Genomic DNA, 26,796 nt, shown 5'->3' on the forward strand with positions numbered 1-26,796 from the left:
GAAGTGATAGCACACAAAACCAAGAGCAAAGCAGGACTTGGTGACACTGACAGGAGATTGGTTTAAAATGGGTAGATTCAGAATACTGCATTCCACAGGCTGTGGATGTCTGGGTCTTGCTGCTACAAAAGGCTCTGCAGGTAGATATCAGTGGGTTAGGAAAAGACACAAAATATTGGACAGATACTTAGAGTAGTTCTGTGTGCTGAGGAGAGAATGGATCACATAATGCAGTTAGGGTGCTCTGCTGTCCCTAAATAAATCCCCTCTTCCTGCTTCCAGGAGTTTGCTTGGATCACTAGTCTCCTCCAATAGGATGTTTCTTATGTTTGCTCTTTTCTGACAATCCCCTGTGATGTGTTCTGGAGAATGGGTACAAGTTTTTTGTTCTTTCTCCTACAGCAACATGAAACATTCCTGCCCAATGGAGACAGAGCTGGATTCTTGATAGGTGATGGTGCTGGTGTAGGAAAAGGAAGGACCATAGCTGGAATAATCTATGAAAATTACTTGTTAGGCAGAAAAAGAGCAGTCTGGTAAGTGTGTCAGGATTTGTTAGAGCAGACACTCTAGTGACTCTATGACTTAAATTCAGGGTCATCTGTCTTCTGACAAATGCTCTAGCAACTGCCTTTTGAGCTTCTGCTGTAACTTACAGAATGTGCTTTGTTTTATATCTTCAGGTTTAGCGTTTCAAATGATCTGAAATACGATGCTGAAAGAGATTTGAGAGATATTGGAGCAAAAAACATATTGGTGCATTCATTAAACAAGGTGTGGAAACTTTTTACTATGTACAGTTGAGGCAGACCTTTAGGTACGCTTGTGTGACGAGTTGTGCATGTTGACTGTTTTAAGAGCAAGAATGTACTAATTTCAATAAATTTGCTGTCTAGGTCTTGTTTGACAGGCCTTAATCTTACAAAGAACCACACAGAGCTTCAAGTTAATCATGTAAATAGGCCCCTTGTAGGATTAAGTCTTAGCATGTGTGCTTTTTAAAAAAAAATTACACTTCAAGCCACTACTGACACTACTAGTAGAGTATTTTGTAGAAGTTGAAATATCCTTTACATCTTTAAAGCTTTGTAGCATTTGAAGTTTTTTCCTTTCTATCTCTCAGTGCATATTTTATATGTAATGCATTTTATGTGTAATACTTGAATAATAGACTTGCTCAGTGATTTATTAAAGCAGCAGTGGTGTGTGCAGTTATTTTTGGAGACACTGCCTCTGCTCTGGATTAGCTGCTTAAATTGTGAAGTGTGATTACTGGTTGAATTCACTTGACCTTAAAAGTTTGGTTTAAGTTGGTATTTTTGCTTTGTGAATTCTTAATTTCTACAATAAAGCTTTAGACGTCATCATTTACAGTAGCAATGGTAAATACACTTGAGGGATACATTGAAACTGAAATCTGCGTTGTATTTAAATGAAGGAAACCATGTAGCCAAAGAATGTGTCTGCTAAGCTTTTGAAGCCTCAGATTTAGTCTTGCTTAAGTAAATGTTTAAGTAAGGCCCTGTATAACCCCTTAACCACATTGCCATATGCCAGCTGTGCCCTGATCATGGTGTGGGGTTATGGGTGGCTCCAAGTGTTCACACTTTTAAGGTTAAGACCACCAGCATCCCTTAATCATCTGGTGGGTGGGACTGGGGAGGGGTCTCTCTTGAATAATTTCTGTAATTGCTCTTAATTGCAGTTCAAGTATGGGAAGATTTCTTCCAAACATAACGGAAGCGTGAAGAAAGGTGTCATCTTTGCTACCTATTCTTCTCTTATTGGGGAAAGTCAGTCTGGTGGTAAATACAAAACCAGATTAAAGCAGCTTCTTCACTGGTGTGGTGAAGACTTTGATGGAGTTGTATCCTTTCTCTGGAGTTCATTTCCTTATAATCAAATTGCTGTTTAACTTATATCTTTAAAGATTTGTAGCTATTCCCTATTTGTAATGGCAATCAGTTGTGGGCATGCTCTGACATTGGACTTGCAGTTTTACAAACTTTGTGCCATATTACCATTAACTTGTTGCTACACAGCTCTGGCACAAGAGTGAAGCTTCTGTTTTTTTCTGTATCAAAGCCATAATATTAAACTATTATCCTTAAGAACTAATATCGGTTTACACTGATATTTTTTACAGACTTATTTAAATATATATTTGGAATATCACCAGCATTTTCAAGAACTCAAGTGTTGGCAATTTTGCTCCTAAATACTTAATATTAAACTTTTTTCAAGGTTTTTAGTTAAAGTGACTAGTGTCTTCTTGAGTTTACAATTTGCACCTGCCACCTGTTGTAAGTAGTAGATTTTCTTGCCTTCTGTTCTAACTCCCCATTTTAAAAATAAGTGGGACAAAGTTTTTTCCTAAATTACGGTTCAGATAGTATTTGATGAGTGTCATAAAGCAAAGAATCTGTGTCCTGTTGGTTCATCAAAACCAACAAAAACAGGTCTGGCTGTATTGGAACTTCAAAATAAACTTCCAAAAGCCAGGGTTGTTTATGCCAGTGCCACAGGTATGTACTGCTGGGTTTGCATTAAATGTTTCTGCATGGTTTTGCTGGCACTGGTACAGACTTGTTTTCTTCTTCTAGGTGCATCTGAGCCAAGAAACATGGCATATATGAACCGTCTTGGAATATGGGGTGAAGGAACTCCATTTAGGGAATTCAGTGATTTTATTCAGGCTGTTGAAAGAAGGTAATATTTCAAAGACCTACAGCACGAATGCTCAGGGTCGTGGCTGACTGTGCTCCCCAGTTCCTTGTCTTCACTCTCTTGTCCCCTGCAAACATGTCCTGTCACACTAAGAACTCTGCCTTCTAAATCTAGCAGAAATGTAATTTATCATAAGCGGTGAAAAATAAGATGCTTCCCTTGTTCACAGAAAATTTTGAGGGCTTTAAAAGCTTTCTGGGAAAAGAGCCCTCTCAAAAATGTGGGTGTTAGGAAAGCAAAATACTTTGCTGCTCCCCATGAAAACAGCCTGTATTGTACTGAGTATGCTCAGTGTAGCCAATGGCTCACTATTTGTAGAAGGCCTCTGATGTTTATGCATTCATCTTCAGCAATTTAACAGGAGGAAATCTTGTACTTACTGGCATAAGAACCCAGTTCAGGGAAATTCTTTGTGCTGTTACAAGGTACTTTGTGTTTCAGCAGCACAAGGTACTTTGTGTTTCAGAACATACTAATAATACTAAATGTAAGAGGTCAGTAGAAAACGCCACTGCTGCGTTCTGTGGTGGGTGAGCATCTTGCTTTGCCTCCTTAAAAACAATTTTGAACACTTCAGAATGCCACAGTAGGGCTTAGGATGCATCTTGTTCACCATCTACGTGATGCTTGGCTTTTCTGGACTCTGTGAATGTAGCCTCACTTCATTACTGAGTATGTATCAAATGAGCAGTAATGAAGTTACAGCCCCAAGCCTGTGAGTAGCAAAGTCACCTGTTTTGCAGGTGACTTCTGTGCTCTCAAGGTGTGTTGCTGGTCAGAGAACTGAAGTTATTTACTAATTAAATTATTTTCATACCAGCATAAATCTGAATAACTTAAACCAGTTTGTACTATTTAAAATAATCAGCATTTTATAAAGTTAGATTGCAAGAACTAGCTAATATTTGGATCAACTTCATTATCCAGTTACAGTTTGTAAGTTACTGTCTCCTAATGCATCCTAGGTCATTTGGAAACAAAGTAACTGAGTTTTACCTCTTGGGATACACTTTAAATTTACAAGGCAGGGATACACTTTTATGTAAAGACTAAATTTCAAATTATTTCAAAAATATATTCACTTTTGTAAGCTGTTTTTTTCTAAAGTACTTGAGGTTGTGTTTTGAGGCTTTTTTTTTTAACAAATCCTTGCTCTTGGAAATTCTAATATGGACTGAACTTGTTCCTTTATTTTAGAGGTGTTGGTGCCATGGAAATAGTTGCTATGGATATGAAGCTGAGAGGAATGTACATAGCCAGACAGTTGAGTTTTTCAGGTGTAACTTTCAAAATCGATGAAGTTCTGCTCTCACAGGAATATGTTAAAATGTACAATAAATCTGTGAAACTGGTAAGAACCCCATTTTAAATTTGCTTTCTCTGTTGAGTTCTGAGAGGTTGAAGTTGGTCAAAACTTGAATGCTCCATTTCTTGTTCAGTGGGTCAGTGCTCGAGAGAGGTTTCAGCAAGCGGCCGATCTCATCGATGCAGAGCAGCGAATGAAAAAGTCCATGTGGGGTCAGTTCTGGTCAGCTCACCAGAGGTTTTTCAAGTACCTTTGCATAGCCTCTAAGGTGAAGAGGGTGGTGCAGCTGGCTCGGGAAGAAATCAAGAATGGCAAAGTAAGTTGATCAAGACTTATTTTTAAACATTTATTTTAAATGCAAATTTTTTTTTTGTGTAATACAAATATTTTCAGCCGTAGTAGAAGCATGCTTTTGTACTTAATGGTATTTATTGAGCTGAAATTCAGGCAAAATAATCTTACAGTTCAGTCATAGTGACGGAGTCTGGTATTCATTTGTCCTTCAGTGTGTTGTCATTGGCCTGCAGTCGACAGGAGAAGCAAGAACATTGGAAGCTTTGGAGGAAGGTGGTGGGGAACTGAATGACTTTGTTTCTACAGCAAAGTAAGACTGAATTTTAAAAATATTGTTTACAAAACTAACCTTCATCCAGCTTAGTGTGTGTGTGTAGTTATTTGTCCTTCTGTGTGTCAAATGTGCATCAGTGCACAGAAGGTTGGGAATCCCTTAGTACTGATGTTCTTTGCTGAAGATGCCTGTACCTAAAATCTGGCAGCACTGCTCAGGTGAGGCAGGGGTTAGTTCCTAGTTCTGGCATTTCAAACTGATGCTTTCAGGTGTGAACAGCTTGTACTGTTCCACTCAAACTGGGGGGACGGGGAGACCTGCCAAGTGTGTGCTGCATTTATACCAGAGCAAGTTACAGACCATGACTTCCCTCTTTGATCAGATGGACCAGAGCCAATCCTGAGACTGCCTTGCAGAAGATCTTAATAAGTTAACTTAATCTTTTACTTAAATTGAGCAGTAAAAAATGGCAGTAGCAATGCTATTTGTTACCTAAAACAAATTTAACAAGTTATAGCAGTGCTGTAAAATAAATGTCTCCTGCTTTTAAGAAGGTGACAGCTACAGTAATGTGGGTGATAATACAGAGAGTGCCCAGCTGCACTCACACAGAGTCATTCTTCAGAGAAGTCAAGCTGTTAAATGTTACAGGTTTATACTTCAAATAAATGCAAATTGTGCTGAGCAACCCCCTTTTTTTTTTTTTTTTTTTTTAACAGAGGAGTATTCCAGTCTCTTATTGAAAAGCACTTTCCAGCTCCTGACAGGAAGAAGCTGTTTAGCTTGTTGGGAATTGACCTGACTGCTCAAAGTAATAACAATTCACCCCGAGACAGCCCTTGCAAGGAGAACAAAATAAAGAAACGAAAAGGTAATGCTTAAGTTGCTACACTAATGCCACAATGAAAATGTCAACTTCAGAGCTGCCTAAGAGTGAACTTTGAGGGGACAAAAAAAAGGAGTATCTGTAGTCATCCATGAGGGAGCATGTATTGATGTATTGCAGGTCTCTTAAGGCTGCTGTTAGAGATTGCCATTAATAGATGCTATATTGCTGCTGAAGCAATATAACCTGTAAACTTTTTTTAGTTAATTCTGCTCAAAATTGGGTTGATCTGCTATGGAACCATATCCCAAAATGCCTTCCATGTGTCAGACCAATTCCTGATGTAGTCACTCAAATAGCTTTCTTTGTCTTGAGGCTCAGTGAAGAGAAGCCTAATAGCACCCCCTTCCCAAACTGATGATCTTGAAAGTAGGTGATCATAAAAAACTTGGGAGAGAGGTCTTGCTTAAAACTTAGATTCTTTTAAATAGTTCTGTTTTCAACAGTTGAATATTTTTCTAGTTTGTATGGTAAAACTGACCTCAAAGTGTGCAGACTACAAGGTTTAAACTAACTTGTTTTTCTTCTGGGATGGTGGAATTAGGTGAAGAAATAAGCAGAGAAGCCAAAAAAGCTCGCAAAACAGGTGGCCTTGCAGGAAGCAGCTCTGATGAGAGTGAGAGTGAGTCTGATGCTTCAGACAATGAAGAAAGTGACAATGAGAGCTCCAAATTTTTGAGTTCTGGAGACGATGATGACTTCAACCCATTCAGAGATGAATCCAGTGAAGATGATGAAGATGGTAAGACAGTCTAAGTGTTTCATCAAGCAAGTAGCCATATTTGCAGAGAGTAAGCAGAAAGTCTTCCCAAACATTTCAGTGAGCCACAAATAAGTGTTTACTAAGCATGTAGTTTAGTTCCAGGGAGACTGCAATTAGTAGTAGAATGTGAAACTTCAATTAGATTTTTGTACACTGGAATTCAGACTTTTGTACGTCACTTTATGCAATGAGAATTGTTTCAAAGGGAAAGATGGCTGCTTAGTAAATTAAACTTTTTAACTTCAGATCCCTGGTTGATTAGAAAAGAGCATAAAAAAAATAAAGAAAAGAAAAAGAAGAAAAGCATAGACCCAGATTCTATTCAAAGTGCCTTACTAGCCTCTGGTCTGGGATCCAAACGGCCCAGCTGCTTCACTTCCACCGTTGGAACCACCACTTCTAGTACCAACACGTCTGGTAAGAACAGCTTTCTTTGATGTTGATTCATTTCCTAGCAGTTAGGCAATAAAATTCTAAATCTCAAAGAGTCTTTCTTAAGTTTCAGCAAACAGTAACACAAACAGCAGCTTTGTAACGAGTCAGGATGCTGTTGAAAGGGCCCAACAAATGAAAAAAGAACTGCTGGATAAACTGGAAAAGCTGGCTGAAGATCTTCCACCTAATACACTGGATGAGCTTATAGATGAACTGGGTGGTCCTGAAAATGTTGCAGAGGTAGGCTGGTGTTCACACGTAAAAAAGAAAGTATGTTTTTAAAAAGGTTGTTTATCAATTTTAGACAGTAATCTCAGGGATGGGAGTAGAAGTTACTCTGCTGGATGCCTCTGAATGAATGAGAAACTTGAAAATTGTATTAAAATACAGGGAGGAGCTCTGAGTGGGTGAACTTGTTATATCTGAGGTTGGATAGTTTCTAGCTGGGTAAATCATACCAGTTACTCTTTTGCTTTACTCTGGTGTTTTTCTGACTGGCTGTACTCAATCTGCAGCTGGTGTGTATTAAACAGGCAGGAGCTTTAGTTCATCCTCCAAGGCAGTGGAGACTAAGAACCTTTATGTGTTAATGAAAAGCCTGATTAATTAATCTCTCAATAACTTCAGAAACATGTCTTTAAGCTACCTGTCTCTATCAAGAAGCAGCATCACTGTGATTTAAAAGACTGTTAAAATCAGTGGCCACCTAAGCTGGCTCTTTGGTTTATTTTTTTAGTGATGCTGGTAAATCCCTTAGGAACAATAGCGTAATAAATTCAACATCATTTCTACGTAGATCTGCACTGTCATGTTCCACATAACAGATACTGGCATCAACCAAAAAGTAACCCACGTTCTCTAATGTAGTTTTGCACTTGGAGTAAATTACTGACTATTTTAATGTGGGTATGTGGATAAATAATATTGCTTGGAGCTTTTGGTGCTGGGGTAGTTTCGGTATTGCCACACTGAGCTTGTGTTCCCTTTCAAAGATGACAGGCCGCAAAGGGAGGGTGGTGAGCAACGATGATGGCAGCATCTCCTACGAGTCAAGGTCTGAACTCGATGTGCCTGTTGAAATCCTGAACATCACAGAAAAGCAGAGGTTCATGGATGGAGATAAGGTAATCCTTGAAGAGATAGACTGTAGAAAAATGTGCCAGATGCCATAGTAACACTAAGCTATCAACAGTGACTTGCAGGTACTGTTAGTACCAGTTAAGAAGCACTTTCAGTTCACTGCTGAGTGTTTTGTTTTTCAAATCCAGCGTGTTTAAAGGTCAGGCTGTAGTTTGGGTGACCTTGGGAGGCCTGTGCTTGGTGTGCACCCATGTGCCAAATTCAAAGCTGGCACCTTTAAGCTGGTTTTGTAGAACAATATGTGTTTAAAAGGCAGATTTGTGATTCATATCTTTGATTCATTGATCTGGGTCACTGTGCAGATCTCCTTCCAAGAGGAAATAATTAAATTGGGAAATGGGGAATACTACTGTATGAATACTTTCAGTGAGGGGTGAGAGGAAAAGGTGGGGTGTGTTAACCTTAACAATGATCGAGAAGTAACACTGGGGGGAGTGATGGCTTCTGTGCTTAACATTGCACTCTGAAAGAAAATCCTGACCTTAATAAGGGTAGAATTGCAGCTGATAAAAGAAGGGGGTGGGAGGAGGGGAAGCCCTTCCCGGTGCTTCACTTGGGCCGTGCTGCCACAAGAGGGCAAATGGAGCAAATGTCACTGTGTGCAGAACTTGTGTGGTCCGTTGTGACACTTGAGGGTAAAGAGTTGGTTCCTGTAAGTGACTTGTGCACAGTCCAAACATTTACATTCTTTCAAGGCAAATGCATTCAGGCACTGGAATGGCTGGATCCTCTTCCTTGTACAGCATTAGCAGCAATGTTTTGTTTTTTCTGTGGCTTGCTACTGGAGCAAGTCTGTGTCCCTCCCTTTTTGCTTCTGAAGTACAGGTCAGTGTCAGGGAGAGCTGCCCTCTGGGATGGCGAGTCTTTGTTTGCACAGGGAGTTGTTGAAAAGTGAAACAAAATCCCCTCCTTTCACTCAGAAAAATTCATTAGCATTTCTAACAATGATACAGAAAGCCACACCTTTTCTGCTCTCCCTCTGCCTTGTGAGTAACAGTGAAGCCATTCCAGACCCATGTTTGGTAATAGTTGTAAAATGAGACCTTTTTTTGGAAACTGAAGCTTGGTCTTGGATTTATTGCTAACTAACAGCTCTTTTCTCAATAAAAGAACATCGCCATCATCTCGGAGGCTGCCAGCTCTGGTATCTCACTGCAAGCAGACCGCAGGGCCAAGAACCAGAGGCGGAGGGTTCACATGACCCTGGAGCTGCCCTGGAGCGCGGACAGAGCCATCCAGCAGTTTGGTAAATCACTCACTGTGTGTCCTTCCCCAGCAGACTCGGGAATAACAACTGAACTTAGTGCTAGCTCCTGGAAAATCAGATTGAGTAGGCAACCTCCTAAGGACCCCTCCAGTCTCCTGTACCCATGAACAGAATCAGCTTTATCTGTGGTCATAGCTACTTGTCTTGAAAGCTTTGAAAGAAACCTCGCAAACAAGCTTATGCTGCAGCTTTGGAGTTTTATTCACATATGAAGTGTCTTTATAAAAGTCACCACAACTTTTAGAGTTGTGTGTGCTGCCTTCTGTTTGCTGTATTACAGCAGAAACTAATTTTTAGCAGGATTAAGTTCTAGCTTTTTTCTTTACTCTTCACAGTTCATATTTTATTAGAAATATTCAGTGAAGTAGAATTTATCTAACATATGTGCTGCTACTTCATTATCCAGGAAGAACTCATAGATCCAACCAAGTGACTGCTCCAGAGTATGTGTTCCTCATTTCTGAACTGGCAGGAGAGCAAAGATTTGCATCTATAGTTGCAAAAAGACTGGAGAGCTTGGTAAGATGTTTCAAGAGGTCTGATCCTTCTTGAGAAAATGCAAGTTAGATTTATTTGTCTTAAAAGTTGTATTTAATGGCACTGGTGTGTCTTAACAGGGAGCCCTCACCCACGGGGACAGACGGGCTACAGAAACTCGAGACCTCAGCAGATTCAATTTTGACAACAAGGTGACAATTCTGTTTCTGTTGGAGAACTCGTGCTGTAGTGCTTATTGCACAAATGACCTGTTGAGGAAGGTTCTTTTCCATCTCTTACTTTTAACTGTCTCACTTTCTGATGGAAGGCCTCTTTCTGTAACCCATAATTCTGTTTGTGAAGCCATGTGGAACACACGTGTGTAAATCACTCTTCTGGTTTTGCAAACAACCAAAGTCTGAAGTAAATGGTGTGTGTCCTTTAAGCCACAATGAAAGATTAATTTGGCAGTGGTAATTAAAAATTAAGACTGAGCTGTTTTCGGTTATAAAATACACTACATGAAGGTAATAATTCACTCTTGCACAGAAAAGCTTTTTATTGTGAATTAAAAATACCTGTTAAACCATGTGTGCCTGGGGCTGAGGAGCCAACACTGGAGGGCATTGATAGAGCAACTTTTTTTCTTACACAGTATGGCAGAAATGCTTTGGAGATTGTTATGAAATCCATTGTGAACTTGGACTCCCCAATGGTCTCACCTCCTCCTGATTTTCCTGGAGACTTCTTCAAAGGTAAAATGATGCACTGGCTGCAATAGCTACCTTTTGATCCTTCTCCAGTATGTAGAAAATTTAAATGATTGTAAAGCTGTAAAACACTGTTACAATTTAAAATGCTCAGCTGAGACAGATGGGAGTAACACCCAGTGAGAGTCTGTGCACTTCGTTTGATCATTGAAGTTCATGCATGAAACCAGATCTGTGAACTCTCAGTATAAGGAATGTTCTGCATCTGCTTGGCCAGTGTATTCTAAACAGTTCTTTACCTTCATTTCCCCATTACCTGTTGGAATATCTTGTTCTCATGCATGGTGCCATTGGTGCTTTCCCCTGCCTGTGCTTCCTGGAGGGACGGAAGGCAAAGCTGTGTCTTGCTTATTGATGGATTAGGTAGAAACTGCAAGTAATGGGAAGTGAGGGGTGTCAGAGGCTTTGGAATCGGATCCTATGGCTAAACAAGCTGTTACTTCATGGGGTTATTTTTAGATGGCAAAGCAGCTATGATTTAACTTTTCTCTTTCCTAGATGTTCGTCAGGGATTGATTGGCGTAGGCTTGATAAATGTAGAAGACAGATCTGGAATACTGACGCTCGATAAAGGTATTTGGGTGTTCAGTGTATCTGTAGAATGTCCCTGGGAATATCTTATGTCGTGACAGTGGATTCCCAGCAGCAGAACTGAACTTGTAACTATCTAAAAAGTGACCTTTTTTATAGAACTTAATGTTTTCTTCATTTCTGGAAGAATGTATTTAAATAGTCTTTGTAAGAGTCTTTGAATACTGAGGGCTTGTGGTTATCAAACTTAATCTTTGACCTCATACATGTATTTCTTATTCTTTTTTAAGATTACAACAATATAGGGAAATTTCTGAATCGAATTCTTGGTATGGAAGTCCATCAGCAGAATGCTTTGTTCCAGTACTTCTCTGACACGTTAAATGCAGTTATTCAAAATGCTAAAAAGAATGGAAGATATGACATGGGCATCTTAGGTGAGTAAATAGTTTCACAGATCAGATCACTTGAACTTCAGTGAGAATAGAGCAACACAATAACTCTGCTTTCCTTTCCAGATTTGGGCTCTGGGGATGAGAAGGTGAGGAAGGCAGATGTTAAGAAGTTTTTAACTCCTGGATATTCTACCTCTGGACATGTAGAGCTGTACACAGTAAGTTAATCCTGTACCATCTCTGTAGGAACTAATAAAACTTGCCAGTAAGTTTTTACAACGTGTTCAGTTCCTATGTAACTGGTTTAAAGTCTGCTCCCACTCAAATACCCCTGCACTGCTCTCTTGTAGATCAGTGTGGAGAGAGGAATGTCTTGGGATGAAGCAACAAAGATCTGGGCAGAACAGACAGGTCCAGATGATGGATTTTATTTATCACTACAGGTGAGATTCTTCTGTCTCTTGGATTATGTTCAAAGAAGGTTTTGGGGGCTAAACTGAAAAACTTACTGTTCAAAGTAATTACTGTTCAGTTTTGCAAAATACTTTGAGTCTTACATTAAAATTAATTTTGAGAGGTTTTTTTAACGCTAAGTACGAAATTCTCCCTTTTACCTCCTCAGGGTATTTTCTGATAGGAATATCAGCCCAAATCAGCAGCTCTTATTTAAACCTGAATCAGGAAGTCTTATGGTTTCACTGTGAGGTTAATGTGGATTACTGTGTTCTAGAGGTGTATTATTGTCCTTGGTTGTACTATTACACACTCCTATTACTCTGTAAAGAACACGATATGGAATCACTTAAGTAGATATTTTCATCATGTTTTAATTTAGGAAGTTTTTGGTTTGTCTTTTTTTTTTTCCCCAGATAAGAAATAACAAGAAAACAGCAATTCTAGTAAAAGAAGTGAATCCTAAAAAGAAGCTTTTTTTAATATACAGACCAAATACTGGGAAACAACTCAAACTAGAAACATGTGCAGACCTGAAAAAGAAATATAAGAAGGTAACCATTAAAATTTTGCTTGTTTAACTTAAAGTTTGAAAAGGATTATAAGGGCTTTCTTTTTTTTTGTATTTATGTATAATTTTAGCAAGTCAAAAACTAGGCTTCTTTCTCCAGAGCAGAGCTTTTATTTGGGTCTTTTTAAGCGGGTCTACGTGATTTTGGCATTCCTGTATCCATTTCTGAACTTCTTTCTGCATATCAGTTACCTGTGGTATGGTAATAAAAGATGAGGTTCCTTAGGGTCTAGCAAGTGTTGAATTTGCAAGAACTTGAGGAAACTCAGATCAGGTGGATTATTGAAAAAGCTCTGAGGTTCAGCTGTGTTTAAGCATTTTGCTCATCCTTTGAGATGAATAGTTAAAAATTACTGTAATGTAGGATGCTGTACCTCTCTACACCGTCATGATGTCTGTGCTCCCTCCTTTCTCATGGTAATGACCAAATTGGTTTTATTCTATGTAAGTTTTGATGTGTTTCAATTTATTCCCACTTCGGATGACTCTTCCAGGTACCTTCTGAGGATGCTCTGCCACACTGGCTGGAGCAGTACAACTCCTCTGCAGACACCTGCACCCACGCCTACTGGTCAGTGTTTGTGCACGTGGTGCTTTAACTTACCTGTTTCACTTGGACTGGTTTATCACTGCTTCTGTTCTTCTGTCACTCATGTAAAGTCTTGAGTTTCTTGCTTAAGGGAAGTTTTCCCATGACCAGTTAAATGACCCAACTTCTGAGTGAAAACATCGAGCTTTGCACTTGCCCTAAAGTCCTAATACAGGAGATGAATGCTAATATATAAATTACACTCAGCTGAAGTACAGTGACTCAGGAGTAGCTTGTGCTTGAAGTGTCTCAATCTGTGCTGGTATTGTAGTCTGATAGTTCGAATGTTAGTGGGGGGGAAGTGTTTGGTGCCGAGACGATGTCAGAAGCAGCTGTTCTCTGCTGCCTCTTGTGTGTCTGAACTCAGCTGATGGCTGAATTCCTGAGGAACTGCATAACTGGTAGAAGTTTCAGATTAATATTGGAGCTTCTGAAATAACCCTGATCAGATACCAGTCCTGTAACATACTCCAGTTCTCAGGTGACCTAAATGATGGTATCTTAGACTCAAAGCTCTGTCTGTGCATTCTGAACATGTGAGCTTAACTAGGCCAAGCCTTCCCAAAGCTTTACCATTACCTGTGGTCAAAGTATCCTTCCCTTAGTGTGTGTGCAGCCCTTGCTTGACTCTGAATGCACATGAAATGACTTCAAGTCTCATTTTTAAGTAAATTAGATACTTCTGTTTGCAGAATGGTTTTGAAAGCTTTTCTCTGTCTGCAGGAGAGGCAATTGCAAGAAGGCAGGCCTGGGGCTGGTGTGTGAGGTGGGGCTCCGCTGCAGAACCTACTACGTCCTGTGTGGCTCCGTGCTGAGCGTGTGGACGAAGGTGGAAGGAGTCCTGGCCTCCGTGAGTGGCACAAATGTGAAAATGCAAATTGTTCGCCTAAGGACAGAAGATGGGCAGAGGATCGTAGGTAGGTGCATGGGCTGCTGCTCTGCTGCACCTTGGAGCAGGGGGTGGCTGTAACTGGTGAGTGGCTCTGTGTTGACAGCCACATGGCTGAGTTTGTGTGAAGATGCTTAAAATAGAACAGGCTTGTCAGAGGTCTGCTGGGGAGGAGCAGAAGTGCAGGTCTTCAACAATACAATACAGTGCAAACACTGTTAAGGCAGGTTAAAGAAGGGGGGTTTCTTTTTCAGCCAGGCTTTGGAACACTTAATCTCTTAGTTCTTTGGATTTATTGCAGCAAAAAGTCATACGCAGCCTGCTCCAGCCAAGCTACCTTGACATCATAACGGCTCCACTTTTGTCAGTGAATAGTAGGCCTTTGAAATAATTGGTTTTATGGGTTTCGAGCTACTGAAAGTGTGTAAAATGACTTGAAGATGATTGTCTCTTCACTAAACCTCATAGTGAAGCCCTCAAAACAGGGACCTCAGAGGCTGAACTCTCCAAATGTTTTTTTAAATGAGGACTTCCTGTGGATGTGCCAGTACCATGGCAGCTTCTCCTCTAGTAACAGTTTTCTGGGATGTTGGAAGTAGGTTTTTGCGTGTTTAAACTTTCATGGTGATGTAATTCTGTGAGACCAGAAAAGCAAAAATAGCCGACTTGTGACAGCAGGTAACATGAGAATAAAGTTTGTTGTCAGGCAAAATGGGAACTTCTTTCTCCCACTTCACTGCCTAAAGGATGGTGAAGGACTGAGGAGCAGGACTTTGGGGCTGTGCTGATTAGACCTGACATTGGAAACAGTCATTGTTGAATGTTGCATAAATTAAACGGTGGAATCACCAGCCTGAGGTCTTAATGAACAAACTGTTGCTGTGTTTATGAAACCATTGATGTGTTGCTGTTCTCAGGTTTGATCATTCCTGCAAATTGTGTGTCGCCCCTCGTGAACCTCCTGTCGACGTCCGACCAGTCGCAGCAGCTCGCAGTGCAGCAGCAGCAGATCTGGCAGCAGCACCACCCCCAGAGCATCACCAACCTCAACAACGCATAAGAGGACAAGCTACAGGTGTTGACTTTGGTGTTTGAGGAAAAGGCTGTAAAAGCATATCACTTGCATAAAAATCAGGGACAGATTCCAAAGAAATATAACTTTTTCAGTTCAGTTGTGTGCTCTCAAATACTTTGGGAATAAAGAGATCTAAAAAGGTTGGTAGAACTGAAAGCCAGCAGTTGTTTATGGTGGTGCATCTGTCTTTCCTTATGCTCTCTGTAGTGCTTCCTGTTTGCTTTTACTTTTGGCCTTTTAAGCTACAAACCACAATTTGTTTGAAAATGCTTGAAAATCCCCAAGCAGGCTTTATTTTTATCTTGTCATACAGTGCTCAGGGTTTAACGCAGTGCATCGATGCCATTGCTGTGGGAGATCTCGAATGCATGTATTGAGTATATATATAGAAAAAATATATTGGGTTTTTCTCTTCAATTTGAGTTTATAAAAGCATGAAACCTAGAGGTTGCACATCATGCATTCAGGTTCCTTCCCAGTTTCTGTTTGACAGTGCATGTCTTTGGAAACGGGCATGGACAGGATAAACACACGAGACAGGAATTCAGAGAGAAACACAATCTTAGTTGTACAGCATCGGTTATTGCATTTTTATAGTGTTTATACCCAGGTGTTGCATTTTTTCTGGTTCTCTCCTGGGAGTTATATATTTGAGTCTACAACATGTTCTTTTTGTGATAAACATCTTAAATTAAAATTAGTTCATTTTTAATGTATTAATGTATTCCTAATGTGTACTGCAAAGATGGCTGGATGCCTGTTTTCCTTAAATTGAAGCATTTCCTTAATCTGAGGTGGTTATGGAAACTTAAGTGCAAATTCACTTCCATCTCGCATACAATCTTATATTTTTTACTTCATTAACGTAATTTAATTTGTCACTTGTAAGATGAAACCTTACTTGAGCTGTAAATTAGAGAATGGGAAACACTTGAGGGTTCCGCTGTATGTGCTGTTTCTGTTACCCAGTAACTTGAATACTGTTTAATATGTTGTAAGACATTGTAGAGTTTATCTGGAGCTGTTAAAAAGAAATTGTAATGTACAAATGTGAATAGTCACTTATCTATAATATGGGTAAGTTTTGTTTTGCCTATAATAGTAGATGTTTATAAGAAAGTGAAGGACAATGTTTGTCATTTCTTGCTTGCACAGGTTGCACTATTGAAAAATTGAGATTGTATAAACCTGTCCAAAAAACTACAAGATAATGATCTTGTAGATGTCAAATAAAAGTTATTGTACTAACAAGAAGTGGAGTCTTGTTTAGGCAATCACCATATTCCAAAAATACTAACAAGTTTGTACAATTGGAATTCGACAGGACTTGGCATCTTCCAGGCTGCTCTAACCAGGCTTCTGTCTTGCAGCCCAAATCTCTCGGCTGAACTCACTAATGAGGCAAGAACTAAACTCTGTTTAAACCTCCATGTCTGTTTAAGGAAGGCTCAGCTGCCAGAGCAGGATTGCTGCAGGTGTGGCACCTCTGAAGCCCTCAGTGAGCCACTCAAGGGTCAGAAAGAGCGGGACTGAAGTTCCACAGCTTGAGGCTGAAGTGGGTTCCTTAGGGAATTACTGCTCCCGAGGCTCAGTTAACGCTCCCTGTGCCACAGCTCTGTGGTCACCAAGCCCCTGCTTGCCAGGGAAGGAAGTTTGCACGCTTCCCTCAGCTCCCAGCCTGAGCTGGTGGGGAGGGATGACCCCCTGCTCATGCTTGGGACTAACTGGAAATGCAGGTCTGGAACAAATGCCCGTGTCCTGCTGCGCCTGTGTAAATACCTGGAATGCAGGTGGTTGGTGTTGAGGGATCTTCAGTCTGCTGGGAGCAAGGGAAGGGAGCCTGAGTGCTGTCATAGCGCTGAGAGCTGGTGATGCCCTGGCAAACTCTAGAGAGCAGGGTGTGGGGGAGGCTGTTCCTGTGTTCTCTACCCACCAGTGGATGTATTTGGCATCCATTCCAGGAGCAGGGCTGGGATTTTGAGGAGTGTGTTGACAGATGACTACTGCAGCAGGCTGTGTGTGGACTGCCCTGTCTCTGCTGCTTAATTGCTATTTGCTGTAGAAACTTCTGCCATCTGAGATGGTGACATAGCATTTTAGGTCTTGATCCTCAGTAAAATAGTTCTGGAAGTGGTAGATTCACAATTAGTGATTTTAATTTTTTTTTTTAATAATGATTTAAATACACTCAGTTCCTAAGTGCTCTTCTCAGCCTGGTTGTGCTCACTTTCATTGTTGGGATGAGCAAGTCTGATATTCCCTGTACTGATGAGCAAACCACACTATATTGCTTCAACCTTTTAAACTTCCCATGGACTTGTGTCCCCTAGAGGGGGAAAAAAGCTGACAGTACTTCCAAGATCCATAGGAACTGTTCCTGTTCCAGAAATCCATTCCTCTACTTGCTCTTCTTTGCCTGTTCCCTGCTCCTTGCACCATCACTGCCTTGGCTTTGCCATCCAGTTACTAACACAGCTGCAGCCATGGCTCTGGACTGTTGCAACATCTTGAAGGTTAACATCCAAAAAAGAGAACAGCCTTCAAGCTACAGCAACATTTTCTCTCTTGAAAATTCCTAGTCGGTGCTTGGGGTGTGGGTTTTAGTATTTGTTTGCTGCATGAGCTGCTGATAAAACCTGGGGAGAAAAGAAATATAAATAGCCCTGGATGGGGTAAGGAACAGTGAGTGGTGTCCCTTTGCAGCACTGGCTGTGAGACAAACATCCTCCTGGGGAGGGAAAAGAGACCAATTGTCAAGTCATAAATAACCAGACGAGGCAAGAGTGGTCTCTGTGTTTTCCTGCTTGGAGGGTATTGATCTGCTTTGTACAAAATGAAATACAAAATGCTTTGTACATGTGAAATGGGTATAAAACCTATAAAGGGCAGAGGGCTCATGTAAAATGGCAGCACTTCTGTACTGTGGGGGTTTTGGAATTGTGCTGCAGGAGGGGAAGGTACATATTTGAGTTGATTTGGGAATTGAAAACCCAGATTTTGGGTTTTCTTTTCTAACTGTCCCTTGACAGCAACTAAATTATGACTTGTTAACTAGCTTCATAATTAAGATATGTCTGGCATGATAAATGCAATTGTAACCCCTTAACAACCTCCTTGCACAGCAAGTATTCCACTTTTTCCAGTGGCTGTGTGGTTCATTGGGAATACACACCTCTTGTAAGTTCCCCAAAGATGCAAGTTCTCTGTTCCATGTGTAGTATTTTCTTTGTAAATGGAGAAATCTCTGCAACCTGTAAATGCTTGTTCAAGTGAATTATCAAGGGGTTTTGTATTTTTCTTTTGTGTTTGGAATAACTTCACTCGGCTCCCAGCGCAGTCTGTACATATATAGAGCCTGTTTGTATATAGAGGTGTTAAAGGCTACTGAATTATTGAATGTAAATAACTCTTGTTTTTCTCTGTGGTTTTTTCCTTCATGACCTTCCCAAGATGTATTCCTATTTTCTCAAACTGCCACATGGGCAGCTTATGTGTACTTTGAAATATATATAGAGCATATATAAACCTTCCAGGGTGTGTGTGTACATTGTAGATGTTTTGTGTTGTCATCATTTTTTCCAAAACTCTATTGTCTGTCTCCCATGATCCTTTTGATGCTCTGTGGGTTTATTCTATATTTTTGGTGTAAAACGCATTCCCTTGAGAGAAATGGACCCAATGTCTGTCACTTCTTAGTGCCTGTATCACAGAAACAAATATTTGAGTTTTCAGTCTTTTCAGTGTTTCAGATCTTGAGCTTTAATCCTAAAAACATTTGTTTTCTTCCACTTAGTGGTATCTTCAACCCTGCATTCGGTGAGCTCCAACAATCAGAGTTCTAGAGTTAAGTTCTACCCCCTGTGCTAACATATCAAAGTATATTACTACTTTCATGTTAAATGTGAACTGTCTTAAAAGCTCTCTAGAAAGGCAGTGACTGAGAGTAGAAAAGATGTCTATTGTACCATATTTCCTGGGAAAACGTTGAGCTTCCTGTCATGCCTAAATGTGCAAAATTAAGGTAATGGAACTTTCTTACCTTGGGAAAAAATAGTGCAGATTTTTAATTGCCAGGTAAAAATAATATATTTATATCAAAGTTGGAGATTAATAAGAAATCCCATTAATTGTTTGTCTCTTACTTAGCCCTTGAGCTTCCAGCAGCTGTCCTGTGGGTTTGGCCCTTCCCCAGCTGCAGGGAAGGACCGTGTCCGTGCAGTTGTTCCCTGAATTTAAGTGGTTTGCCAAGTCTGTTGACTGGAGTCAGGGCGAGAAGTGTGCAGCTGCAAATAGCAACAAAATACTTCTGGTACTTTCTGTGGTCACTACGAGCTTTAAAAGGGGAATGCTGAGAACTTGGGGGGAGGGGGTCGGTGCTGGCAGCTGCAGCCTTTGGTTCCGTGTCGGGGGCTGGAGAGGGACCGAGCTGGCAGCAGGAACAAAGTAACGCAACCACAACCGCGCCCGAGCGGAGCGAGACCTGGGAAACCGCGGGGCTGACGCTTCCCTGGGAGCAGCGTCGGCCCCAGGTGCTGCTTAGGTTGTAGAATGAGTTTGAAAAGCAGCAACTCTCTTCTTAAGGAGAAAAACAGGGAACAAAAGGCTGTAAGGTGCTGTTTCTCAGCCCCACTTACAACAGCTGCAGGAACGTTGCCCCTAAAAGCTTGTGCTGAGGAGAGTGAGATGTAAAAATCTGGTAAAAACTTCCTTGATGTGATATGCTTCACTATTTCTTTATTGGCCCAAAATAATTTTTGAGTGAAAGAAGTTTGAGGCACCACTAAGATTTAAGAATAGGAATTGGACAGGGTTAAGCTGAGGCCAAAACTCATGTAAGAAATTTTTTGCCTGCCGTGTCCTGAACCAATATCCAGGATTCTGTGAACCTGGCACCCTGTGTGGGACAAATGCTGAGATGTCTGTGTGGGAAGCTCAAAGTAAAGCATTTGGTGCACTTAAAACAGGCAGTTAAACCAAAATACAGAAATATATTCAGATTTAAGTGATGTCCTGCAGTGTTAATACCTGAACCAATGTGTGCTACGTTTTATTTTGTAAGAGCTGAGTTTGGCTGGTGTCTCTGAACTTAGCTGTGCTTAGGGCATCACTTCAGAGAGAGGGGCCTCTGCAGAGGAGTAGTTTTCCTGCACTTGATTTGCACTGGGAAGGATAAAGAGACATTTCTGCTGCCATTTCTGATGCCATACATATTTATGTCTCTACTTCCTGGCTTGGAGAAGATAACCAGGAAAATGCCAGCTTCCTTGCAGGCACAGAATCGCATTTTTATTTGCCAAGTAATTTGATTTATTTTTCAGTCATTGACATATTGAGTTTTATTGGAGGTGGGTGTTCGCTGCCTCGGCACCTTCCCTGTACCCCAGCCCTGCAATAACTCACTGGGAATCTGCCTCTGCACAAAGGATACACTGATTTTTTAAAGTAGGACTTTGCTATTAGTACTTGTTAAGTCTCCACCTTTAACAGTCCAAGGTGACAGAATCCCAGAGCCACGCAGGATTTCAGCTGTGTGAGGTGTTTTTATTGCCTGCCCTAACTGGGACCCTTTGCCAAGCTGAAAGCCTCCATCCTGCAGCGTGGGGCTGTGCTGTGTCCTGCGTTCTCCGCGCCAGCAGCCGACACCGGCGTGTGCCAAATGTCCCCAGAGCAGCAGGACTCGGAGTCCCCAGCAGTAAAACATCTGCAGTGTTTAGAAAGATTTATACCCCCAAGAATGACAAACTGAAACATGATGGACTCTGCACTCACTTCTTTCTTTCTTGGTAAAAAATGATAAATAAATTAAGCTGATTGCTACTTTGGGATATTTTTTCCCCCCCTTTTTCATTTTCTGTTCTGGAACTTGCCCACAGAGATGCTGGAACGCCTTTCACCAACACATCTCCATCCATTAGACACACTCATTGTCACGCCATTTTAGGATCCCTCTGACTAGCAGAAGTCATGTTCTAGTGATCCAAACAGCTTTTCTTTCAATCCACTTGAATCCTGGCACTTAACCTGGTTAATGTCACTGGTTAATTAAAATGTTTTTATTGGTAGTTAAGAGCAGATTCACAACACTCTCAAAGTGCTAATTGTGATGGGCTTAAAAAAGAGAGGAGGGTTTATAAAAATCATATCAAGATTGGAAAGCATCAACTTCATATTTTATGCATATTTTATGCAAAGCATGAAAATAGTTTTCCTTTATCCAAAGAGTTAGTCTGGGGTAAACAGACTAATCTTAGTTTTGTACATCATTTAGCATTGACTTTTATTCTCATTTTCCCCAAATATGGAAAAGTGATGATGCCAAGATCTCAGCAATAAATGAAGATGCCCAAACCTCAGAATTTAATTATTCATTTTCACAAAGCAGTAGACTTTGTTCTGTAAGTAAGGGAGAAATTTCTTAAGAGAGGTTTTGGTTGGCTCCTTTCCAGCATGTAAATAATACACCTTAAAAATGCCAGTGAGGCAGCTCAAGAGCTGACAGCTTCTTCCTTTGGAAGTCCAGGTCTGGTTTGTATGTTCCTTCCACATTTATTAAGTGGAAGAACTGACTTTGCCTGCTAAATGCACAGTGAATTGCAAGGCACGAAGCAGAGCTCTGTATCAGCTTAGCCAGAGTGAGTTAAATAATAAACCAGGGTGCAAGTGATTTAATCCTTCCTGGGTAAGGTCTCCCCTGAAGTTACTTGGAGGGAATAGAAAAGTGAACGGGGGCAATGGAACAGTGAAGATCTGAGCCTGCAGCTGGTCCGCACAATTCCCAGCGTTACCTCTCCGTGTGGGAAAGGCGGGCTTTGGGATAGGGCAGTGCTGCTCCGTGCAGGCAGCACTTGGGATCGGGACCTTCCTGGCAACAGCTCCTGCCTGCTTTAGTGAGGGGCCCCACAGTTCTGCTCCCCCCAGCTCAGGCTGCTGAGCCACACGCATCCCGCTGGCCCTTTGCTGCTTCCGAGGGTGGGCTTGAGCAAAGCACTGCTTTCCTCCCTTCCCTGTGGAGAGAAAAGCCCTTTCCAGGCGCAGGAGCTCCTGGAGAGGGGAGGCTCTTGGAGGGGATGCCACGGCCTGGCCTGGCCTGGCCCCCTGCAGCCCCTTTGGGGCTCTCGTGTCAGGGCCTGGGGCTCTTGTGTCAGAGCTTGGGGCTCTTGTGTCAGAGCTTGGGGCTCTCATGTCAGGGCCTGGGGCTCTCGTGTCAGACCTTGGGGCTCTCGTGTCAGGGCCTGGGGCTCTCGTGTCAGACCTTGGAGCTCTCGTGTCAGAGCTTGGGGCTCTCATGTCAGGGCCTGGGGCTCTCGTGTCAGAGTTTGGGGCTCTCGTGTCAGAGCCTGGGGCTCTCGTGTCAGGGCCTGGGGCTCTCGTGTCAGAGTTTGGGGCTCTCGTGTCAGACCTTGGGGCTCTCGTGTCAGACCTTGGGGCTCTCGTGTCAGGGCCTGGGGCTTGTGGCTCCGCCACGCTGCTTGACCGCCGGCGGCGAGGCTCGGCCTCACGCTGCACTCTAAATTCCCGACCGCGCTATCACCCGTCACCAGCATCTGCCAGGGCTGTAAATCCTTCACACCAGGATTGTCCCTCCCTTTCCGTGCACACAGAGCACGGGGGACAGCGAGGTGGCTGCCAGGCTGCAGCATCTGCCGGGGCAGCTGCCTGGCCCACGGCTCTGCGGGGAGAACCCACAGCCTGTCCACTCCAAGAGATCTGGGGGGACCCCATGGCCTCCCCTTTTTGCCTCTGTAGGGAGAGTAAGGGGTTTTTAGGCAGTGTTCCAGGGCAGGAGGCTGCTATCACTCTTCAGGTAGATGTTTAGGCAGAGTTTGATCATTTGGCTCTCTAAAAATACTTCATGTTTATCATCACCCTGTCCCACTGCCTCCGCTGGGAGAGTGAATTGGCACTGCAAGACTCTGCACCCACACTCTCACAGGGCTGGGCACAGAGGCTTCACACCAGAGATCCTCATACACAGACACCAGCTTGGCAAGAGATGTCAGGGTTCTCCCTTCTGCTCTGAGCAGTGTCCTGGGCCTGGATCTCAGCAGACATGTTAGACTCAGGCTGGCAAAGGCTGTGTCTGGGCTCTGGGCTGGTGAGGGAAGGAGGTGCCATGCCTGGCAGTACCAGCCGAGGGCTGTATGGCACCAGCAGAGACACCGAGGGGCCGCCCGTGCCACACACGGCACTCCCGAGACTGTGCTGTCCTGTCACTGTGATTTACCTCCTGCTTTTCCTCCTTCCCCCTTCACCCTGCTCTTCTCTCCCCCGCCAACTCCGAGCTGTTGTGAAGCTCCACATTCCTTTCCTCACAGTCATTTCCATTTTCCAGCCCTGGGCTTTGCTTCCACTCTCTCCTCCACTTCCTTTGCTCAAATGACCAGTTACAAAACAATTAGGGATGCTCCCATCAGGCTCCACAGTTGGTGTTGCAAGGAGATTCTGAGGGACAGAGGTGTTTGTGCATCCGATTGTTTGTTTCAGGTGTATGACACCGATCATATGACACTGGTGACACTTGCTTCGCACTCAGGTTTTCTGTGGGGCTTAACCCCAGTGTGTCCCTCCAAACTGTGATTTGAATCTGCAGCTCTCACAGGTGCCACGTGGATGAGTATTTCACATGGGCACAGGGTATTTGACACCAGTCTGCCTCCAGGAATCACTTCAGGCGAGCCAACACTCAGCTTTGCTGTGGATTCCTGCACTCCCAGACGCAGAGCAGGTTCAGGAGCTTTCCCAGACAGGGCTGGGATGAAAGCAAGTCTCGGAGCCTCCTCTGCCCCAGCCAAAGGGTGGGGTACTCCCTGCCCCGGGCCCACAGCCGCGCGGGGAGGGAGGCAGAGGCAAAGGCAGGGCCGTGCCGCAGCCCAGCAGTGCCAGCTCACTCCTTGGCACGGCCTTCAAGGGCTCAGGAGTGGGAATGAAGCGGGAGTCCAGCCCACAGGGCAAGAAGGCAGAGCCCTTCCAGGCAAACTGAAGGAATCAGGCAGGGTGGAGCACTCATTTGTCTGGAAAGATGATGCAGGGAAGCCCTGTAATGTGGGGATAATGTGATATTCCATCCCTGCAAGCAACAACAAGGAAGGAGGAGCCCCATGGCCCAAGCCCCACTGCAAGCCCGGCTGCCTGTGCCCTGTGCCCAGCAGGGCAAGGAGAGCTCTCCTCTCCTCTCCTCTCCTCTCCTCTCCTCTCCTCTCCTCTCCTCTCCTCTCCTCTCCTCTCCTCTCCTCTCCTCTCCTCTCCTCTCCTCTCCTCTCCTCTCCTCTCCTCTCCTCTCCTCTCCTCTCCTCTCCTCTCCTCTCCTCTCCTCTCCTCTCCTCTCCTCTCCTCTCCTCTCCTCTCCTCTCCTCTCCTCTCCTCTCCTCTCCTCTCCTCTCCTCTCCTCTCCTCTCCTCTCCTCTCCTCTCCTCTCCTCTCCTCTCCTCTCCTCTCCTCTCCTCTCCTCTCCTCTCCTCTCCTCTCCTCTCCTCTCCTCTCCTCTCCTCTCCCCTCCCTGAGGAGGCTCCATAGTTTTATATGCAGTTCTTACCAAGAAAAATGAAGTGGTGTCATTTCTACTCTAATATTTCTTTTCTGGTTTTCATTGGAATCTGGGCTGGTTTTGATATTGGTGCCTGGTGCTTGTTTGCCTGGCAAACTGCAAAGAGGAAAACTCTCATTAGAGAGATTCCAGGCCTGTGCTTTTGTGGCTGAGGGCTTGGAAACTTCTCATTCCTTCTCCGTGGTCCTCCAGGGAGACCTCCAACCCGAGCAGGAGAGAGCAGGCTCTCTACTCACACTATCTCAGAGGTAAACCCAGAGCACCATCAAGGCCTCTTTATCTTAAACATTTCCAGTCCCTTCCAACAGCATTACAGGTGCTATTTGCCTTTTCTCCTCCTGGTACATGACACCTCCGAGGCAGAGCGTCCCCCTCGGAGATGGAACGGGCCTGGAATCGGCTCCTCAGCCATAGGGCAGCACCCGTGCGGCGATGCGGAGCAGCTGTCTGCCTGGCAGGGCTGCTCCACTTGGCAGCCAGACAAAGGACTCAGGAGTAGGAGGAAAACAGGGCTGGGAGGGAAAGTCACTCCAGATAATACGGCATCTGGCCTGGGAGGAACCATCTCGAAGTGGGGAGCAGGGCTAGACTGGGAAGAAGTTCATCTGGGAGGATTTAAGGGGGAAAGCCTGTCCGGAATAGGCATCCAGGCTTCCATCCGAAATTGTTGCAAGGCTGTCTGGTGATGTGGGCCAGGCGCTGGGAGAGGATTTCCTGGGGCCTGGCTCAGGCTGCTGCTGCGGCACTCCTGGATTGGACACTCTGCCACAGCCCGCCTTGCAGAGAGTCTCAGAGGGCTCTTCCCCTGGAGAGGAGCAATCCAGAGCTTCCAGGGGGATTTTGAGGTGTAAGAAGGGAACAGGGTGGAGCTGGGGCATCTGTATTTTTATTCAGGATTAGGTGGTTTTGGTGCATTTTGCTGCGGATGGGGCAGTAGGCAGCAAATATCAGCCAAAAAAGGCAGATCACAGAGGAGGGACACCAAGGCTTGTCGGCTTTCTCTTGGGAACAAAAAAAGCACGAGGGAAACTTTGTAGCATCCGGAGGAAGCAGTTGGGGGGAACAGAGACAGGAATATAAGGATAAGAAAAGCGATAAGAAAGGAGCAACACTGATGCCTAAAAGCATAAAATGCACAATTTTCCCTCTGTGTCAGGGTCCTGGACTGCCCAGGGGCATGCGAGGTGTCCTGGGGAAGGAGGGGTTCTGCACCAGGAGGTGCTGGCCATTACAATCCCAGTGAGAAAGGTACTCAGCTTTACAAAGCATCTTTGAAAATGCTGTTTGTTAAAGCTGACACTCACTCACCTCTACCACTTGTGCTTTCCACAGAGGTTAAACCTGCCTTCACTCAAGACTTAAAAAGCTTAATATTCAGCCTAGGCCTATCAGAGGCTTTTCATTTTGGTTGACCATGTTAGTTGTAGCACCAGAGCAGTTTGGAGACTTGAAGATTAAATTGGTGCTCAGAAACTTGTAGGTGCATCTGTGATTATTTTATGCATGATGCTGGATCGCCAGAAATGTGGGGATATGTATTTGAATAAAAACTCCCCCGAGGAAAAGGAACAAACTTCCCACCTCTTTCCCCTTGCTGCTACACGGGGCTCTGTGGTGGGTAAGGGACAGTTAGAATATCCCCAAGTCACTCAGTTCATTAAGCCTGACAACAATTAATTACACAGAAATTAATGCGCAAATTTAATGTTTTACACACTGTCAAAGACATGCTAGGAAAAAAGAGGGTCTTGCTGTGCCATCTTTAATTCTTCTCATTGCTGATAAGGTGATAAGGAACAAGGTTTGTGCTCTTCATTTGCAGGTCCCCATGAGTGTTACACCACAGCTCTGTGGTGATGACTATTTCGTTTTGTTTCCAGATAAAAGGGGACAAACAAGTTTGTTTTACAGCATGGCCCAAGGCCCCTGGCTCTGTGGAAGAGCTGCCAGCACCTTCCAACATCTCACTTTGCATGTGTATTCCTTACACCCTCCCCCGAGGGCCATGGCACTGACCCCGCAGAGCTTTGGGAAGGAAAAACCTCCTTCAGATCAGTCAGAACGCTGGTTAAGCAGGGGCTGGAGGCAAACTCTGTGGAAACACTGGCTGCTCAGTATTCCCAGTGGTTTGGGAGGAGCAGAGGTGAGGAAGTCAAACCAGGAGAGGGAACAGAGAAAATACCAAGAGAAGAAAGGGGAGGGGGACAGGGTGAATGCTGGAAATATTACACAACTGAGAAGAGGCAGCTGTACCTGGAAAATACATCATCATGCTTCTTGTAGTGTCTGAAGAGACAGACACGTCTTCCTGCCCATCCTCCCTTACTGGAAAACAGCAACTCACACATTTATTTTTAAGTTACCTCTTAGTGTGGAGAAGGCTTGAAAATGTCACCTGTGTGATAAAATG

General features: G+C 43.4%; 1 protein-coding gene across 2 annotated transcripts in view; it reads left to right on the top strand.

Annotated features, from left to right (window-relative positions):
- SBNO1 (strawberry notch homolog 1) overlaps positions 1-18,382 on the top strand; it is a 31,813-nt gene extending 13,431 nt beyond the window's left edge. For both annotated transcript variants that reach the window (XM_082293240.1, XM_082293241.1), the window contains 25 exons: positions 403-536; positions 684-774; positions 1,706-1,867; positions 2,390-2,525; positions 2,604-2,709; positions 3,925-4,078; positions 4,167-4,349; positions 4,540-4,637; positions 5,321-5,472; positions 6,032-6,229; positions 6,497-6,667; positions 6,750-6,925; positions 7,678-7,809; positions 8,936-9,071; positions 9,499-9,611; positions 9,710-9,781; positions 10,225-10,324; positions 10,838-10,912; positions 11,161-11,307; positions 11,389-11,483; positions 11,616-11,708; positions 12,135-12,272; positions 12,784-12,860; positions 13,602-13,795; positions 14,685-18,382. In XM_082293240.1, coding sequence (XP_082149366.1) covers positions 403-536; positions 684-774; positions 1,706-1,867; positions 2,390-2,525; positions 2,604-2,709; positions 3,925-4,078; positions 4,167-4,349; positions 4,540-4,637; positions 5,321-5,472; positions 6,032-6,229; positions 6,497-6,667; positions 6,750-6,925; positions 7,678-7,809; positions 8,936-9,071; positions 9,499-9,611; positions 9,710-9,781; positions 10,225-10,324; positions 10,838-10,912; positions 11,161-11,307; positions 11,389-11,483; positions 11,616-11,708; positions 12,135-12,272; positions 12,784-12,860; positions 13,602-13,795; positions 14,685-14,827 — 3,276 coding nt within the window. In that variant the 3' untranslated portion in view covers positions 14,828-18,382. The remainder of the gene's footprint in view (positions 1-402; positions 537-683; positions 775-1,705; positions 1,868-2,389; positions 2,526-2,603; positions 2,710-3,924; positions 4,079-4,166; positions 4,350-4,539; positions 4,638-5,320; positions 5,473-6,031; positions 6,230-6,496; positions 6,668-6,749; positions 6,926-7,677; positions 7,810-8,935; positions 9,072-9,498; positions 9,612-9,709; positions 9,782-10,224; positions 10,325-10,837; positions 10,913-11,160; positions 11,308-11,388; positions 11,484-11,615; positions 11,709-12,134; positions 12,273-12,783; positions 12,861-13,601; positions 13,796-14,684) is intronic.
- Positions 18,383-26,796: the final 8,414 nt, after the last annotated feature.

The sequence above is a fragment of the Coloeus monedula genome, assembly GCF_965178545.1.
Source record: "Coloeus monedula genome assembly, chromosome: 18".
NCBI classification, from domain to species: domain Eukaryota; kingdom Metazoa; phylum Chordata; class Aves; order Passeriformes; family Corvidae; genus Coloeus; species Coloeus monedula.